At 31.3% G+C, this 19,725-nt stretch overlaps 2 protein-coding genes across 9 annotated transcripts in view; one reads left to right on the top strand and one right to left on the bottom strand.

Annotated features, from left to right (window-relative positions):
- The window catches only part of spel1 (DNA mismatch repair protein spel1), a 41,537-nt gene that overhangs the window by 7,936 nt on the left and 13,876 nt on the right, over window positions 1-19,725 (bottom strand). For 2 of the 4 annotated variants that reach the window (XM_074130318.1, XM_074130320.1), the window contains 10 exons: window positions 19,507-19,704; window positions 19,174-19,397; window positions 18,905-19,050; window positions 16,961-17,132; window positions 16,658-16,879; window positions 16,339-16,571; window positions 15,650-15,741; window positions 15,284-15,506; window positions 15,046-15,129; window positions 14,684-14,958 (listed from right to left, as the gene is read on the bottom strand). In XM_074130318.1, the coding sequence (XP_073986419.1) occupies window positions 14,779-14,958; window positions 15,046-15,129; window positions 15,284-15,506; window positions 15,650-15,741; window positions 16,339-16,571; window positions 16,658-16,879; window positions 16,961-17,132; window positions 18,905-19,050; window positions 19,174-19,397; window positions 19,507-19,704 (1,774 nt within the window). In that variant the 3' untranslated portion in view covers window positions 14,684-14,778. Of the gene's footprint in view, window positions 1-14,683; window positions 14,959-15,045; window positions 15,130-15,283; window positions 15,507-15,649; window positions 15,742-16,338; window positions 16,572-16,657; window positions 16,880-16,960; window positions 17,133-18,904; window positions 19,051-19,173; window positions 19,398-19,506; window positions 19,705-19,725 lie in introns of those variants that run through there. The other 2 variants (XR_012459225.1, XM_074130334.1) reach the window with 1 other exon arrangement.
- On the top strand, window positions 1,546-15,649 carry LOC141455379 (SET and MYND domain-containing protein 4-like). Of its 5 annotated transcripts, none has more exons than XM_074130407.1 (7): window positions 1,546-2,314; window positions 2,390-2,651; window positions 5,418-5,539; window positions 7,739-8,443; window positions 8,533-8,693; window positions 10,945-11,024; window positions 13,974-15,649. In XM_074130407.1, exons 1-7 carry the CDS (start codon window positions 1,820-1,822, stop codon window positions 14,057-14,059), a joined length of 1,911 nt encoding a protein of 636 aa, XP_073986508.1. In that variant the 5' UTR covers window positions 1,546-1,819; the 3' UTR covers window positions 14,060-15,649. The 5 variants fall into 5 exon arrangements, with proteins under 5 accessions (XP_073986508.1, XP_073986535.1, XP_073986517.1 ...); XM_074130416.1 differs by lacking the exon at window positions 13,974-15,649 and adding an exon at window positions 13,167-13,877 and having other exon boundaries at window positions 1,550-2,314; XM_074130426.1 differs by lacking the exon at window positions 13,974-15,649 and adding an exon at window positions 13,207-13,877 and having other exon boundaries at window positions 1,551-2,314.

Genomic DNA, 19,725 nt, shown 5'->3' with positions numbered 1-19,725 from the left:
AGTTATACAAGTCTGGGTAAGTCAGTATAGGTACAATGTAGTAATTAAATACAATAAAAAAATAATAATAAATATTTAAATTTAACTAGTGAACTGTTTCGACCTTTGTTGGAAAATGTGTCCCCTACACATTTTAAGAGATGTCGAATATATTCGTCAAACCCAGAGTTTGTTTGATATGAAACTGGGTTGCAATGAAATGACATATGTATTTTTTTTGTTATTTATTTCATGCACATTTATTCATTTATTTATATTAACATAAATAGGAACCAAAAACATCTAAAATAAAATTACGAATATATTTTAGTTTCGACTAAAATTGCAACATTAACTGCCAATGGTCACTATGAAAACGCATGACGAATATACTCGTCATAACACAAAATTTTACGCTTTTTTCATGACGAATATCTTCGTCATAAACAGATAACTACTGCTGGGAATATTAAAAATTTGATCGTTTTCTTTAAATTCTAAAAAAATTGCAATATCTAATTCTCGCGATTTCCTCTTAATAAAAAATCCCTTTGAGTTTCCGTAAACTGGTTTTAATGATCGCATACAAGTTGATCTTAAAAGTTGGAAAATATCTTGAAAAATTAGATTTATGGAGTTGTGGAAATACTGGGACGTAAGACTACCCTTTAAGTTGACTTTTATTATAGAAATATATCAAACTAAGGACCATTAAGTGCGTTTCTCAAACTCTGAGGGTGAATTCTTTGCCCTTATCAATGATTTTCCAGAATTAAATTTTCTTTATGGTTTTCACGCTAAATTTACTTTTCTCTCACTCCTAGAAAGAGGTAGCAGTAGGAGGTGGTAGTAAAGAAGTACTAGGTCAATAGAATCAAATTTTCATCGGAAAATCGTGTTTATAAGAAGTTTTAATGTCTTGTATTTTTGTGAACAGATAACAGAAAAACAATGAGTTGCAGAAAGCTCACATGCTAAATACCATCTGTATCAAAAACTTTTATCCAAAATACGTCTACCGAAAATACAACTTCGATTTAGTTTTTTGTGATTGGCTCATAAATGGCTTTAACTATTTTCCTTGCACTTAATATAATACTTGAATATAATTAATAAAATAACACTGGAGGGTACGCTTCGGACTCATACATATGTATGTTTTATCTTAATTATTTTTCCGGAAAAATAATTTTGAATCTCGAGGAACTGTGTGATAATGCTATATATTTTTTGCAACCAATGTGCCTTTTATTGGAGAAAAATGCGCTGTTTTTTTAAAAAAAACTTTATTAAAAAACATCTACAATCCAAGTTAATGGAAGGAATTACTCGTTACCTGCAGTAATTCGTATCATATTCTCAGTTTAAAAACTAGAAACTGAAATCCTCAAGTATATGCTATTCGCTAGCTTACAAAATTGTAAAATTTAACAAATTGCTGTAAGAGAATGTGTGTGATCGCACTCATTGTTTTTATTATATTGAGCCAACCTAGATATTTCAGGGGCTAATGGCATTGTAGTAATCCCTAACGTGTCTAATTTAATCTTACATTTCGTGAAAAAAAATGAGAGTACATATTAATTACTCAGAGAAGTAGCCGGTTCTAGTGGCTAGATTTTAAAAGTGGTCTATTAAAAATAAAACGGCGGAATTTTCTGAAAGGTGCCGGCAATTTCCAGAGAAGATGGTAATGGTTAGGTTATAGAAAGTAGAAGTTCTAGGGGTAGGTACTTTGCTTTATTTATGTGTGCTTCTTGACAAACCTTTTTAGAGGGTATAAGTTTTTATCGTTGTAATTAATTTTTATATTTTCTTTCATCGTTAATTTTTATTCAAAATGCCAAACAATAATTTTGAAAAAATATTCAAGGAAGTTGTCAGATTTTTAGCGCACTGTGATCCTGAGGATTATTTTATTTCAACACAAAAAATAGGAACTCCTATCGATTTTGTGCGTGACAACTATGTTCTTCTAAGAGATATCGAGTTATTACCCAAACCTGTACAGAAAGCAAGGAAGTCTAATAAATTTTCAGCTAAGTACCGCGCTGAAGGTAATGAAGCGTTTAAAAAGAACAAAGATATGGCTGCTTTGGAATTTTATACCAAAGCTGTCGCATTTGCATCCACTGATAGTGAAGAACTAGCATTGGGTTATGCAAATCGTTCTGCAGTTACGTTTTCGCTAGGAGATTACGGTAATTGTGTCCGTGACATAGATCGTGCGTTGCACGGTCATTATCCTGAAAAATTAATTTATAAGTTACTAGAGAGAAAAGGAAAATGTTTAATGGAATTAGGTCGAAGTGAAGAAGCTTACAATGTGTTTTTGGTGCGTACATTTTTTACTCTTTTTATATTTCTTTTTGACACTAATGTTTTTAACTGAGGAAAACTTGTTTTTAAGATTTCTTTGGAGTCTGTATCTAAAAGTGATATGGATGCAGTTAAGATGAATGGCTTTAGACATAATGTAAAACGATGGATGGAAAAAACTCAATCGGAAAACGAAGCAGTCGCAGAGAAATCAGTACTAGAGAAACCTCTTAAATTACCATGTTTGTCGCATGCTCCATCAGGCTACATTCAAGTGGCTTCTAATGCCGTTGACATTTGTTATTCTAACACTATGGGGAGACATGTTGTAGCTGCGGAAAACATTTATCCAGGTATACAGTTGATGTTGCTAAATTTCTTTCTCTACTACGAAACAATTGTGATGACTGCCTTTTCTTATCTTAGAATTCCATTTAGGTTTGTTCTATAGAATAGAATTTAGTAACTTATTAATTGAGAGTAAAATAAGTTAACTAAGTTTAAAAACCTTTGAATCATTGGATAGAAATTGATTATTTCAAATTTACTATTACTTAGTTGAAATTTAATAACCTATTATTCTGAAATACAATTCGGAATTTGGTGCCAAAAATCGTATCAGTTGACCTTTATAACTTCTTATATTTTTAAAATTGTATGTCAAAGAAATGGCAACATTTAAATTAAAGTTAGTGTAAAGATACAGGCTTGAAACTTTCTTTGTATGAGCACAAGAAAGAGATGACTTTAAGAGGAGAAAAAATAACTGCAATTAAAGAAAAAATTTCATACTGCGTTACTTCATCTTATTGAAAAATATAAATTGTAAAACAACGGGACTTGATTAGATCATCGAGGTGGCTGATGTCCTCTCGAGATATTCATCCTGTTCATGCAAAGGCAAAGACCGCGGCTTTTTTAATTGATTGTTATTGGTTATGAACTCCAACCCATCAGATCCTACATCTTCTATTGGGCGTTAAAACAGGAGAATGAGCTGGCAAAGGCAGAATTCCTACCTATTTTTGTGGGCATAAGTTGTGACAAATTCATGTGGAACATGAAGGCGAGCGTTGTTTAGTTGAAAAGTCGAGCTGGCATAATTGCATAATGGAATCTGGTTAATGGAAGATATCGTCGATATACCAATTAGTATTTCTCGGTAAGACTAAAACCTTAAAACCTTTATACTTGAGTCTCAAAATTCCGAATACCTTTGCGTAACTTAATTTGTTTGTTAACCATATGATATTGTTACCAGAAACAACTATATTTGTTGTCATTTTTCTTCTAATTGAAATTACTTTCTTTATAATTAAACTGAAATTTTCAAGCCTGTGACTTTACTTCATCTGAGTATTGCTATTTTTGGGTTCCTGGTTTATTTATTATTTATTTATTCAATTCACCAATTTCCCCTTGCATTTTTTTTGTTAAAAATATAAAGTACAGCTACAAATTAAATTGCTCAGCTGTCTAGTCATATGTTCAGTGTAATGTTATATCGTATGCTGCTTTTGAACAGTTGCTTTTATAGACTTTCAGTGTTCGAAAATGGACCCTAATGAAGAGTTTCCTGTAGGAAGCAAACTCAAGGCTAACTACTTTTGCAGTGTGGTTGAATAGTGACTTTAGGCTTACAATTGTACAATATAATTGTAAATAAGCTCGATACCAGTTGGAACTATTAATTAACTAATTAATTAATACTTCTTCTGATTGTACAAGATTTACAAATTTCCTGGCAGAAATTACCCGGGGAACATCCAATGATGTAAATTTCCTTAAAGGCTTCCTTGAAGAAAGATCAGATGTGAATTTTTTCATCAAATGTGATGAGGTATTTTTGGCTGTGATACTATCAGATTATGTCCTCTAATTACTTTCATATAATTCTTTAGTATTGTTTGATTTATTTGAGCCACAAGTTATGCTTACGCATTAATTGGATATCCCTAATTAATTACAATATTTGCAGAAAAAGGTGAATGAAAAACCTGAACCTCGATGATCTAATCAAGTCCCATTATTTTACAATTTATATTTTTCAATAAGATGAAGTAACGCAATATGAAATTTGTTCTTTAACAATGTGAATTATGTTAAAAAGTTTCGCTGGATTATATTCTTCATAAAACATGCGCTTATAACTTACTGAATTGTCTTGAAAAATTATCTTATATATTTCTTTTACATACTGAAGTGGCTTTGGATTTAATGATTATTTGGTTGGAAAATCCTTGAACTTATTTTGAACCTAAATCGGTTACTAAGGGGATAATTAACTCTAATAGTGATCAGTAACTTTGGTTTAGGTAGGCTTTTGGTTTTAGTAGGGTTACAGAAATACTTCTTCTGATTGTACAAAATTTACAAATTTCCTGGCAGAAATTACCCGGGGAACATCTAATGATGTAAATTTCCTTAAAGGCTTCCTTGAAGAAAGATTAGATGTGAATTTTTTCGTTTCATTACGTAAACGAGGTATTTTTGAAGGCAAATTCTCTGTCAAAGTATTTGATTCCATTAGAAATTCATTTCCTATCTAATTGTAACTCTTGCTTGAACTTGAACTACACGTGCAAAAAAAAAGAAACCTGCAATAATAGCAATCTTACTCTTTAACATAATACACGAACAAACTTTCTAATTTAAAATTGGCAGTTCATTTTGTAAAATGTTTCGTTCATAATAACCGCCTGATAAACACTAACTTGCCCGTTTTTCTGAAGGCAATTTTTATCATCTTACTTCCCAGGCAGTTCATCTCACACAAGTGCAGAACTGCATCTCGATGCGTAAGAGGCTGGGATAGCATTCAGCCTTTTATTGAAGTTCATGAACGTACGGGCTTTGTTGGTGTATATCCATACAAAGATCATTTGGTTGCTTAGAAAGAGTCTTAAAAACAATAAATGCAGCGGCATCTTTATCCGAAAATTATTTTGGGAAGGCTCAGCCTTTGAGCTTAATAGGAGACTTAGGCCACTAGAAATGGCCAAAGAAATACAGTTTAGTGAGTTCTTTCTGCACTGTTTTTACCCCCAAAATTTTTGGTAGACAAATTTTCTCTACTAGTTTTTTCGATCTTATTTAGAATGAACATTGTTATTAAACAGGTGATGTGATAGCCGTTGAGAAGCCTTTTGCGTCAGTGCTGCTCCCTGAAATGTACACATTTTTTTGTTATATGTGTAAACAACGATGCCATTCTCTAGTACCATGTCTGCATTGTACAGAGGTAAATATCTATAGTTGGGACATTTTTTTGTTTTATTAAGTTTGTTTGTTTTGTTCCTTCCTAAAACGTCTTAATATGTCACTAGAATTGTTTGTGAATCTTCTGATTGTTCTTATAACTTACTAACAGTTTTTTATGATGCTATTATTGTATGTTAGAGGGTTAGATTTACTTTGAACGGGAAGTAGCCAGGAAGGGATCCTGGCATCCATAGACTGAATATACAATGCAGTCTAAAATATGAAGAACTTCTTATTGTCTTTCATTAAAACCTCCAATTTCACTATGTCCTATATGACTAGCAACTATGTTTGTTGCCACATTCCAACCTGTACATTGTCAATTTAATAACGTCAAAACTCTATTTTGAAGCACTGACACCCAATGTAGACATCCCCAATCCTAGAAAGATTTAGTTCAAAATGGATTTGATGAAGCTAAGGTTTCATATAAGGCATGCACTCTAAAATTCTGGTTTTTTAAAACATTTCTTGACTAATAAAAAACAGTAGTAGCTTAAATGGAAGTGGATTAACCAATCTTTTGATTTAAAGAGCAGGAAACGTTACGCTTGCTATCCCATAAATTATTTTACAGCCATTTTAGATTTAATTTTTTATCTGTTTTTTCAATAACGATGAAACTACATTTAATCGATTTTTTGCTAAACAAATAGTTTTTGTGTTCATAATAACTTCAAAGTTTAAAAATAATTAATTTTTCTTACATTTGCCAACTCTTAGGAAACATCCAAAAAGAATTCACTAAAATAGTATAATAATAGTAGTAATAATAATAAACTTTATCAACCAGTGAAAGTTCAGAAGCATGAAGGAACTTTTTACTAGACAAAATTGCTCACTTACCCTGGCTGCTGTCTGACTTGACATGCCACCCACTTTTATTTCTCTATCTTTTAATATGCCATGTCTAACTAGTCAGGAAAAATAGTTTTATACACTAATCTTATTCTTTCTTTCTTTTCTTTCAATTTTTTCTTTCTTTTCTGGTCTTAAACAACTATTCTTCGAAAAGAGAGAAATGTGCATCGAGAAATTTCATTTAACTGCAGTATTATAAGATTTTAAAAAGGTTGAAGTAAGCCTTAATGGATAATTGTTATCGGAGCACCTTGTTCTAGCAGATGTCTTGCAGAGAAATGCAAAAAATACTGATTCACTCCTAAACAATCCTCATACAGCATTGTCTGGTCTGCTCTCAGGGTGACCAGGTGAAGGGTAGAGATGAATTTTTAGAGTTTTTTTTTATTCAGGGAGAGGAATTTACGCACACGATTCGCGTAGTGTGATGGGCTCCGAAACGGGTGGTGGATTGGTGAAATGCACTGTGCTAGTGTTCTGCACCGTGTCTAATTATAAAAAAAAGTCAACCACAATCATCGTAATGTCAGAACCCACGCCCACTTCTTCGTTATCCTGTACTTCTGAACTGAAAGTGCTCTCTAATATTTATGTTTCCTTATAATTTCATTTAAATATAGGCTCATTTTTTTCGAGTGATACATTTCAACTTTTTTAAATTAGAAATGACTTCTCCAATGCATTTGGACACGTTGAATTTATATGATCTAAAATTCCTGTATTTTAAGAACTTTTCTCGGCCTTTAGGAACTTGAGCTGGTCAGATATCTTAATTTTTAGAAACATCTGAGCTTAATATTTAGACTGTTACTACTTTCATCATCGCTTAAAGTAAAATAATTGCCTGTATTTTCAGGCTGGCTTTACGTCCAACTACCAATTAGGTGTGGTGGACGGAGGCGACTAGCAAACATACTTTACTGTAAATCTCTTTTAATAACCATTAAATAAAATATAAGGCCTAAGACCGGCTTCTGTGGCGCCTATCATCGCTTTATATTTTTTAATTCTTTCTGTTTTCTAAAGTTACTTTTTCAACATAATTCTGAGAAAAATAACAGGTAAAAAATCTTGAGTGATAACCGAATTATTAAATTTTTTGGGAAAATTATTATATTCTCAAGCTAACTCTGCTCTATCTTTAAGATCAATGTAAAATCCATTTATAATGTTGATATGAATTAAGATGAAACAACGTTGAATTCAAGGAAGAATCTTCTTCTGCTTTCATTTTTCCAAATACCTCGTCCTGTTAAATGGTGTTTTTGTCCAGTTAGAGGTTTAGAGTACAGTTTAACATAATTTTTTTTTTTTTCAGGTCCTGTTCTGTTCTGAGAAATGTCGGACAATATCGTGGGAGCAAAGTCATTGTGTGGAATGCAATTTGTTACCAACTCTTAAAAAAATTGGTTGTGAGAATATGGAATTATTAGCTGTAAAAATGTTGTTAATGGCTTCCGGTAATGGTAAACGTTTATTAGAACTGCTTGAAAATATGAAAGACCTAGAAAAATTTGATGACCCAAGAGAGAAAGGCTTTAGCGAAGGAAAATATTTGTCCGATAATTATAAGAGTATACACAATCTTGAAAAAAATGCAGACGTACGAATCTACACTGATACTTTTAGACGATCTTTAATGGCTGCTTGTATACTACATGGACTGAAAGAATGTACAGACTTTTTTAAACATTATGAAAGAAAATGTAAAGAATCTCCAGTATTCTTAGATTACATTAATGAAACACCTGGCGGAGGAGGTTTGACTATCGCAGAATGTATTACCGGCGCTATTATACTTTCTTATTTATTTAGCGTCCCTTGTAATGCTCACGAAGTGGCAGAAATGCGTTTATGTCCTAAAGGAGAAGAATACAGCACCGACTTTGTGGAAATAGGGGCGGCTATTTATCCATTTTTAAGTCTGATAAATCATTCTTGCGATCCAAATGTGGTTAGACATAATTATAACGGCGATGTGGTTGTATTAACAGCTATCCAAGTTATTAAAAAAGGAGATCAGGTCTTTAAATATTTTGTGATAATCTGTTTGTATTTGCTTCATGTTTGTTTATGTTTATATTAAACAGTACTTGTCATTTAATGCTTCAGATATTCGACAACTACAGTTATCATCATGCTGTACACAGTAAAGAATTGAGACAATCACAGTTATTAAGTCAGTATTTTTTTGTATGCAAATGCCCAGCTTGTCTCTATGATTGGCCCTCGTATACAAGCCTTCCAGAAAAGGATCCAGATTATTGTGAAGAGTATGTAGCTTTTTTTATTTTTCTTGTGTGAAATATCTCAAAAGTGTAGCATATTTAGTGTGAGATTCGTGTTTATAAGTGAAAAGATGAAGGGATATTCAACTTGTAACACAAAAGCTATTTTCAGAAACCTGGTAAATAATTGAAGTTCATGTACTTAGTTACGAAATCAACTTATTTATGTGTACTGCATATTTTCGCACAAAAAAGCACCTGGGAACTTCTTCAGCGGTCAAGATAAAATTTACCTCGTCTATGTATTTATTATTCTTTCACGTAATAAAAGGAGAGTGGGGAAATTTAAAATACTTCCATTTTTTATAAAATTCTTTCTTAAAACCAGTAATTAATTGGAAATGTCAGAAATGTTACCGGTTTTCGACCGCCTGATGTCTCCAGACAATTACTATTCTTTGTGCAATTAGTTGATGTACGCTAACCAGAGTTAGTTTACTGTACCTTGTTTGACCTCTTCCGTGAGTGTTTGTTTCTCTGAAAGCGAAGACAGTTGCAAAAATAAGCATATTTAGTGGGAGATGCGTATTTAGTATTTACAAATGAAAATATATTTAACTGTAGCACAAGCAATTTACAGGAAGCTGGTTAAATAATTGAAGTTCAATTTCTTAATGCACGCATTTGTTTTACGGTATTAAGTCAGCCACAAGTTTTTCTGTGAGATCCTCTGGGATACTCCAGATAGGTATAGGTCATCTTTAACAGATAGCTGCAATTAGAGCTCCAACGTGAATGACCCTCAAAGCATCAAAGCCCCAGTAAACCCTCATAACAGCTGACAACACGTTAGCTAATTTTAGAGCTCGAATACAAATTTATTCGAGTTGGAGTTTCCAGATGTAATTACTATTAAATGCTATTATGTCAAAGGTCACCCTAATAAAATGGAGCTAGTTAACTGATGATCTTTTTTGGTCATTGAGATACACCATTGCCCTGACAGAATTTCTTTTTCTGGGTGTGTGCAGTAATTTTCTTTCAGTTGCATTATATGATATTTTAGAATCCTGAGACCATTTTGCTATCTTGAAGATCTATCCTGGGACTCTTATTTGCCTTCAACATCATAACCGTTCTTTTTTGCAATCATAAGTAGAATTTCATCTTCAAAGGCGAAAGCTTCTTTTATTTCGGATAGTTTTTTTATTTAATTAATTTATTTATTTTGCAACTGAAATTACTAGTCAAAATCATAGCTACCACTTTACTTAATTGATTTTGCGTTTTTTAAAAAGAATTTCTGGAAAACTGCTCCAACGATTTTCTTTAAACGTTTTATTGAACAGTTTTCCAGAAAAATTAGATTGCGGACTTTTGTGAGAGTGAGTGTTTAGGTTTTCCTCTAAAGTACTTTTTTCGGTTTTGTTATATCGCCTGTCTTCCAACCTACATATTACATGTGGGGTTCCAAATTTCAAAAACAAATAAATTCACTTTTGTTTGAAAAGTTTTTTCCGAAAAGTTCTAATAGGGTATTTCTGATGAGGGGAGAGTACATTCTTCCTAAAGTATTATTTGTGTGTAATTTATGATGCTATCCCTTTTTACTATTTTAAAAAGCGGTAAAGAATGGCTAAAATTAAGTTTAAAAAAATTCAACAATCGAAAGTAATGGGTTGTTAACGTTTTTGAGGTTTTATCGAAAATAACTCTTAGGATTTTTGTAAAGTTCGTGTATAAATTACGACCATAATGATGCTTTTATTTCTATCATCTTCCTATACAAATTTGAAGAAAAGTTTGGTTTTTACTTGCCTATTAACCTACAATTAAGTGTAATGTAAGGTCCTACAAACTGTATAATGTTGGTAAGAATTGATTATGTCTCAAATGTTTTGAATTGGAAGAAAATTTGCAATTTATAACCTTGCGAATGTTGGTAAGAAAAGATAGTCGTGTTAGTAAACACTAATTTTTTTTTTTTTAACTATTTACGCGTTGCAAATTCAATTTGCCCTATCATAGCTGAAACTGTGACCTTTTGTCTGATGAATTATTGCTTTTATTGTCATTTTTATTACAAAGTTAATTAGATAACTTAGACAGAACGTCCTTCTTAGCGAGGCCATTGAAGAAAAATACTTCTCAAAAAATCATGAAGAGTTGAATTTATTCCTAAAACTAAAACGCTTTTAGTAAAAAAGATTTCTCAAGAAACGATTTGAGTGTTATTAATTATTGCCTATATTCATATCAATAAAAAATAAACAGTTTTGCATTATTTTTGTTTTAGTGCGAAGAAAGAGGAAGTTGAAAAATCGTCTCTTAAATTTAAATCTGTATTGAAAGAAATCAATTGTGGTAAAACTGAGGGTAAGCTACCTTTTCTTTGTAATCATCTAAATCTTTTACATAATAATGTGATTAGACCATATAAAGAATATAATCAGTGCCAAGAAGCAATTAAACAGTGTTTAAGTGTGCAGGCTAACCATTATTTATTTAAAAGTGAATCTACAGATTAATAGTCTTAATTGAATTAAGACTATTTTGAAGCTTATATTTATGTCGTAAACGTCGACACAAAATTGAGATCAAATATGTTTATACAAATGATGTCTATTGATAAAAAAAAAAGAAAGAAAAGATTGTAAACGCTTGAAAGACGTTATCTTACTGCAATCATCACTGATTCTGATTGATGTATTAGTTTAACATGAAATTGTTTTGAACTACAAAGGGTACTTTAGTGCAAGACGAACCTATCGCCGAACTAATTGGAAAGTTTGTTTCAAGTTGTAAACCGTAAGTGTCATGTACAACTACATTGGTGACAAATTTAAAGGGAATCGTGGGGCCCCGGTTATTGGAAAAACTAAAAAATCCACTTATTAGATGATGTACTCGTTGATCACTTTCGATAATAATTGTGACAGAATCCCTAATATATCAAAGTCTAGTATCTGATATTTGTGTTTGTGTATTTTGTTTTCCACATAAACAAAAGTAGCAGTTCCCACGAGGCTTATGCAGTATTTTAAAGCATGAGTAAGTGAGTGAATCATCGTGCTCAGTATAGGTATTGTAACCCCCTATTCTTTCTTGTTTTCTTTTATGTAACATAAGTAAGTATTGCGCTTGGAATTGATTGTCCTCAGAAAGTACATCTATTAAAGTCAAAAGTAGGGTGGGATCTAGCAGTGATCAGTTCAGTAGCAAAAGTCTCAAAATTTAAAGTTCGCTGTGGATTTCGTTATAGTGTCAAATTAATGTATCTGATTCTAAGATTCTAGGAAAAAAATCAGTTTTTTTAATTTCGATCAATTCGTTACTTTTGACTTATGGCCTTATGTTTATTCTCAGGAGATTGCTTCTCAGTAACTCAATATTGTTTAAGTAAAATACAATTTAAAATATTATTTCTAAAATGCCAAGTTTAAAGAAAATCATTTACCGAAAAGGATACCATACACGAGACAGGAGTTTATGGAATTTGTTTTTTTTAAATGGGTCCAAAATATTTCAGTTTTAACTTAAGGTTTGTGGTCGCGCAGCGTATCAGAAAGTACTTACAATGCCTCATAAAACGTCATGGGTCGCGTCAGTGATCCGATAATTTAACGTTCAGTTCAGAACCCTTTCATTTCTCAGCAACTAGCAAATAAAAAGAAAACTGGCGCAAATAAACCGCACACGACCATCTCTTACCATAAAATAAGTAATTAATTTTTTATTCGAAACTGAGAATTTGTACAATAAAGGCAATTTACTTTAATGATGTACATCTTCACTTAAATAAAATAGAGCTTCAGAAGGAAGCGTGAAGAATAGAATAGCTTCCCTAATTCTCATCAGAATAAATGTCTAACCCAGTGATAGGATTAAATGCAGGAATTCTAACTCAAGGATACTTTAGTTACAGCGTATAAAATTACAGTAAAGTAGTAATTGTGACAGTTGGACTTTCGGTTGATAGTTAATCTTGAGGTGGGAACATACCAAATAAATTTAAAATTTGAACTTTCCTTCTTTGACAAAAAGACGGACACGCCAATCCATTAAAACTTCTTTACAAGTTGGCCTTTATAGTGGATCCCAGGATGGTGAGTACTCAAAATCAAAATGCACGGTTTGAATACTTCGATCTTACAAAAGGGTAAGTGAACGTAAAAATCTATCAGTCAGAACTGTAATAACTGCCGTATGGAAAAGTCATGCTAGCTTTACAAGTATTTTGGACTATTTTAATTCTATACATATATTAAGCTTTTCATGAATCTTCTTTTATAATTTGTAAATAATTTATGGAAAAACTCTTGATGAGAGGATGGCTTGCACTTTCATGAAAACGTTTGTAAAGTCCTGAATCTTAAATGTTAAACTGATTTAGGTATATTTAAAAACAAAGTTATAATAATATGAATAAATTGTATTTTTTTATATATTTGTTTTTATATTTAAAAATCCCATTCGAACAATAATTTAAGTTATATCATTTAACAACTTTCATGTTAGAAGTTTTTTCGAACTATCGTTGAATGAACTCATATTTAAGATGGAGAATGAATCTAAAAAGGAAGTTTGAAGTAAAAGAAAACTAATACTGTCACCCAAAAGATTGAATGGATTTTACTGACAGTTCATTAATACGTATTATGAGCGTCAGCCGAGCAAGGTTTCCATCAGTAGAAAAGAAAATTTTTTATGTTGGTTGTTTGATAAAGAAATGAACAAAGTATTTTTAAAATATAAGTTTTTATTTTAAACTTTTCAGTTTAAAGTTTTATGTTTAATTCTTAGGTTCTCCATCATTATTGGCAACTCTATTTTGTAAATAAGTTTTTAATTTGTTTGTTAAAACTGTGCAACTAGCAAGAGAGTAAATGAGTAAAAGTAAAGTAATTCCTTTTTCAGGCAGGCTTCACGTCTAACCAACTACTATCCTACTATCCATCTAACTACACTGTCGTAGTCCTAGATACTTCCTCATGTATAACAAAGTCTGTATTCAACAGAAATATCCAACTTCCAGCTATAGAAATCAGAGGTTATCTCACTCAAGTTGTCTGTTGAAGAGTGTTTAATTCCTTTGAATATCAAATTATTTCAACGAGATTCAGTGTCACCTTCTTCAATTCGAGATTCTGTTAAAATATTCATTGTTTTAAAGGCCACTAATTCAGCTGTTAACTGAGCGTGTTCCTCTTGAAATAAATTACTGTATTTCGTCTCTAAGAGCCGAAAATTTTGTCTACAGACTGAACATGATTTCTTTTATTAGAGCCATTAATTTTTTCCATTCTTAAATCTGTTATTTTTTAGATATAGGTGCCGAATCACCAGGAGGGATTATTTGTCGTTTAAAACTACCAGTTGGAAGATCAGTCATAAAAAATGTGTTTAACTAAACAAATTACGAGTTAATTATTCAGATTAAACAATAATTAAGTAAATTTTAAATTTTGAGTTATCAGTTATAAACGAAAAAATAGAATAACTAAAATCACATCAATAGCGTGCTAAATTTAATACAGTTATATGGTAGTAAATAAGAATAGAAAGTAAGTAGGAAGAAGATGAATTTCATAAACAAACCCTGTCCGGCTGGCAGACGGAAGCAAATATTTCTAAGCTACAATATGACCGTCTCTTTAGCACAAAGAGCAGAGTTTATCTGTGATTTGTATACAAGTGCACCCCACCAACACTACTAACTTCTCCACTGAACAATAGAAGAGTTGTTTTTAATTAATTTCTTCAAAACTAGTCGTTAGATTTGACTCAAAGTTTGACGTACACTAAAGTGAACAATAATCTCTGTAAATACCAAAAATTTTGGATTTTAGTTTACTAGAAAGCACTTAACTAAGAGAAAAAGAAAGAGCCGATCTTAACACGCCCAAGGCAGATAGTAAACTCTCCAATTGCTGGAACTATTAGAGCTGTAATTCCATTGTTCGTTTACTATATCGCACGAGAATGCTGTTTTCAAGTTTTTTGGGTGTTAAGGACTGGATATTTTTCAATATACATACATTCGACATGTTTATTAATCACTTAAATAACATATTATGTACATAAAATAAAAGGTAATACTTTTAAAATAACAGAAAGTACAATGGACTTTTTAATTGCCTATAGCATCAGTAACTTTGTCTTGAATGAGAGCTTTAATGTAAGGATTATCAAGCTTTGTTAATTTTTTTCTCAGTTCTATCACAGCTTTTTCAAAATCGACTTCATCTAAACTATTTAGGGCTAATTGCTTACTTTCTTTTAAAGTATCTTTTATTATAACCTCTCCATCCTAAAATAATTGAATAGATATTTTAGGCTATTGTATTATTTACAAAACAAATTATCTGTACTGCCTTAGCAAAAAAAAACTACATACCTGAATTATCTTCCTCTTTTTTATATCATTCCCTTCAATTTTGCTTTTAAAGTCTTCTAATTCGGCAAGTTTCCTCTTAGCATCCTGAACACAGTTTAAGATATGTTTTAGGAAATGTTAATTACGGCCAATTAAATATCAATCATTACTTTCTCTTACACCTCGTAAGAGGAATTACTGCAATCGATCGTATTTCTGTTGTATTTGATATACTTAAATAAAGTAAATAATAATCTACCTCAATAACATCAGAAGGAAATCTGGCCATACTTGCAACCTGAATTCCAAAACTTTGATCACAGGCTCCTGGTTTAACTTCATACAATAATGTAAGAGCTTTTTCAGAAGTTACAGCAGTCACATGAAGATTGCCCAGCGATGGGATTTCATCAGCTAACCTTGTAAGTTCATGGAAATGTGTTGCAAATAAACAAAAGGATTTTGCTTCTTTAGCTAAATATCTGCAAAAGAACAAAACAGAAAAAATTAGTAACTAAAATAATAAAAACTATTTATTGATAAACATGCTACATTGTATAAACTAGCAGCAAAAAAAAAAAATGAAAAAATTCTATCAAGTATAAACAAAAAAAAAGCAACTAACTCCGCAATAGCAAAGGCAATTCCAAAACCTTCGTAAGTAGATGTACCTCGTCCTAGTTCATCAATGATAACCAATGAATCACTTGTAGCCATCTAAATAAATAAAAAAATCTCTTCAAATATTAAGGATTCAATAAGGCTAAACAACTTTTTCCTAACTCCCAAAAGATTGGTATTCTTTCCTTATTTTATATGACGTTATCTTTAAGAAATCTATATAGAACTATCGTGTGAATAGATGCAATTCATGATGCAAGAAAGAGATGGAGTTCTATTAGGAGGATACATGGTTTTCACCAACCGGTACATATGTTTCATGGGTACTCAAAAGCCCTTCATTTTTTTTGTCGTATTTTGGATTCTTGGAAAATAGAACATTATAAAGAACTATATCTTTTTCAGTTTTGAGTTACAGTCTTCTCAGTAAGTTTACGATTTACACTACAATGCCGAGATATAAATAGGAAACAAAAGAGGAGCATAACTCACTATAACAAAATATTTTAGTGCAAACATTCATATGACCTTTGAAATTTTCTTGAAACAATAAGAATGAAAAAATCGCTACAACCTAAAAAATTACTGCTTAAAATTAAATAAAGGGTTATAGTTCAAAAATTTAAGCCATTTCTACATTTTTCAATTTTCATCATAAGCACCTATTTTGATGTATTTGATGAAATAAAATACCTTCAGAATGCTGGCAGTTTCTACCATCTCCACCATGAATGTAGACATTCCTTTGATTTGAGAATCATTTGCACCCACACGTGCTAGAATAGCATCAAGTATACTTATTTCTGCAGAGGCACAAGGCACCAACGATCCAATATGGGCCAATAATGCTATTATACCTATACTTCTGATATAAGTACTTTTACCACCCATATTAGGTCCAGTTATAATATAAAACGTACATTTATCTAGAAAAAGAAATATACCAGCATTAACAATACTAGTGTCCAATTTGAACGAACAAAAAAAAAAAATCACAATCGTAAAAATGTACCTTTATTGAAGTTTACACTATTTGGAATGTAAGATACATTATCTGCTACTTCTAAACTCGGATGTCTTGCTTCAATAATATTAAGAATACCGCTACCCTTTGGTTTCATCACAGGTCTAACATATGGTTTAGGAGCACACGAGGCGACAACTGCAAAACTACACAATACATCGAGTTGGGCAATTATACTGCTCATGTTATGGAGGGTACCGCAGTAACCAGCTAAAAAAAAATAACTTTCTTATATAATAACTTATAACTGTAAAAAAGCTATTTCAATTAATTTAACATTTGAACTCATACCAGCTACAGAAACAACTTCCTCTACTACAGACTGTTGATGTCTCGAATATTCTTCTTTAATTGCTTGGTATTCATCATTTAGGCGTGTTAATTCAATACTTTGGAACCTTAGCCCGGCTTTGTTGGCATCCAGTTGTACATACTTTTTATTGTTACGAATCGCTTTTTCATCCTATGACACAATCTAATTTTCTAACCAAAGTAACATACAGAAAAATTCATTATTTTCTAAATGATCCATACATACTGTATTGCTATTAAATTTTTACATTTGTCTCGAAAATAAAACAAATAACTGATCAGTTTTTTTAGGTCGCATTACCAAAAAATATGGTGCGAAAAACTTGCAACAACTATGGCTTTAATCAATAGATATTGAGCAATTAGGTTTCAGAAATTGATGGAATCGTTTTCGGGAAAATCTCGAAAAATGAACCAATTTACAAGTAAAGTAATTTCGTTAGGGACAAAGAAAACATGTAATTTGAGTTTTGCCTGATAGTTAGATTTTGCTAGTATATAGCCTTAACCCATACAGACATACTGACACAGACATTTTCTCTAAAACCCTTTTTTTGGGCTCTGGGTTAAAAAAAAGCCTTTAAACTTGTGTTTCCAGAGAAAACTAATACCGTACATTTACAATACCTATTATATGTGATACCAAAAGTAAGATAAAGTTGAAAAGTAACTTTTTTATTACAAAAAAATGTCTTAATTACCTAAAATCTATCCACATAAACTGACGTTCTCGGATAAAATAGAATTTTGATTTTTAAATTCTACATATATTACGTTTATATAATATTCAATAAGATCAAATAACATATAATTAGAAGGAGATTTCTATCCTTTTCTTGAAATAGTAACAATAAAGCTTTTTGAAACAAGTGCTTGTGCATTTATCGCTAATGTCAATAATTTCAATTATTCTAAGCCTCTCATAGCTGCCAAATGAGCAATTGCTTTTCGTGCCTCTACATTTTTTCAAATAAATAAAATAAACTAAGATTTTTCAATTATTTTTGATAATAACAATTGATAACCAATCGTAATTATGGCAAAAGAAGTAAGAGAAATACATATGCATGTTTGGAGATTTTTTCTATATTTTAGGTAAAATAAATAAGGATGCCCAATCATAAACTCCTTAACAAAAACTTACAGTTTAAAAAGATAAGTATTGATTAAACGCCAAAAGATACACAAATCAGCAAGTATCATCCAACTTGGGGCTAACTCCTTTCCCAACAGTTCATTAATACATCATTGATATCATTTAAGTAATTTTACTGCATTAATTTTCATTTATATTTATTAGATGTCACAATCCTTACGCTGGCCATTTTCATCTACAAAATATTTGTTCTTGCAATACTTCCCCTTAATAGGTGTAACAGCAAAACGTCGCTTTAATTTTACGTAGGGGAGCCCTAACCCTTTCATCCTGCCAAATTTTATCAAAATCAAGACATGATTTACAGAGTTATTAGTAATAATAATTTTGGAGGGAGCCTTACATACTTGGGGCTAACTCCTTTCCCATTCGATGGTCGTCAAGACCGCCAAAAGGCACATTTACATGAAATTCCGAATCGAACGACACCTCATTCATGAAAATCGGTTCACTCGTTTAGGCGCTACGTTGTTTTCAAAAAAAGTAACAAGAAGTAGTACATTTTCTGAAAACACCGTTTTTGCTCATTTTCAGCAACTTTTTTCTCGAAATCTATTGGATCTGGGTTGTTGCAAAAAAATTACAGTTAGAGAGGAGGATTTGCCCTATATTATAAAGAAAATTTGGGAATTTTATCACTTATAGAAAAAGAGAAAAACAATTTCAAAGTTGGGTGTTTTTGAACGTTACGCTTTTTCGTGCACGTTTTGACGATCAACCTTTATACAACTGTCCTACTGGATAGTTTTAATAAAAATATATCTTACCTTTAATGTAACCCTAAAAAAATAACCATATTGTGAGTTTGATTCTAATTTGAGGGTTTTATTTGGGTCCAATGAAAGATCTCTGGCAGTTACATTTACTTCTGATTTTAGTTTAGATTCTATTTTTTCCATTTTATCTCTCAATTCTGTGGAAAATAAATAACAAACTTGTAGAAAACTAAAATAACAATTCTTTTTTATAAACAATGAATGTAATAGGCTTTTTAAAAGTGAAAATACAAGTGCAATAAGTACTAAATTAAATTAACCTTGTAAATCTTCATCAAATTCTGCTTTAACCAAATATTCTCCTCTATCTACCAGAGTCATGTCTAATGTTGAAAGAATCATCTCTTGGTATTTTTCCAAATCGTTTAAACAGTCTTTTAAAGGTTCAACAATAACGGCTAGCAAAGTGGCATGTGCACCCTCCCTACGGTATTCTTGTAATGTAGACAGCAAACTTGGTATTTTAGCAATGCCTTGATAAATTCTGCAAAAAATAATTGTTAATAAAAAAAATAATTTAATTAATTATAATTAATTAAGTAGAGATTATATAGGAAGATGAAAATCCTATGTAAAAAACATCTTTATTCTACCTGTAGCAATCTTGCATATTTGCTTTCCTTCTTTGTACTTTTTTTGACAAGACTTGAAAATCTGGCATTTTCCTGAGGTGTTCTTCATATAAACTTTGACGCAGAAGAGTTTCGTTCAGAAAAACTTCAACAATATCATGTCTTTCTGATATTAAGTTTATATCTTTTAAAGGCTGTTTTATCCATTGATTTAATAGTCTGCAAAAGAAGAAAATTAAT

This window comes from Rhodnius prolixus, unplaced genomic scaffold (assembly GCF_049639745.1).
Source record: "Rhodnius prolixus isolate KJV_2025 unplaced genomic scaffold, Rpr scaffold_1, whole genome shotgun sequence".
Lineage (NCBI taxonomy): Eukaryota > Metazoa > Arthropoda > Insecta > Hemiptera > Reduviidae > Rhodnius > Rhodnius prolixus.
This window is presented reverse-complemented; position numbering and strand designations above follow the sequence as displayed.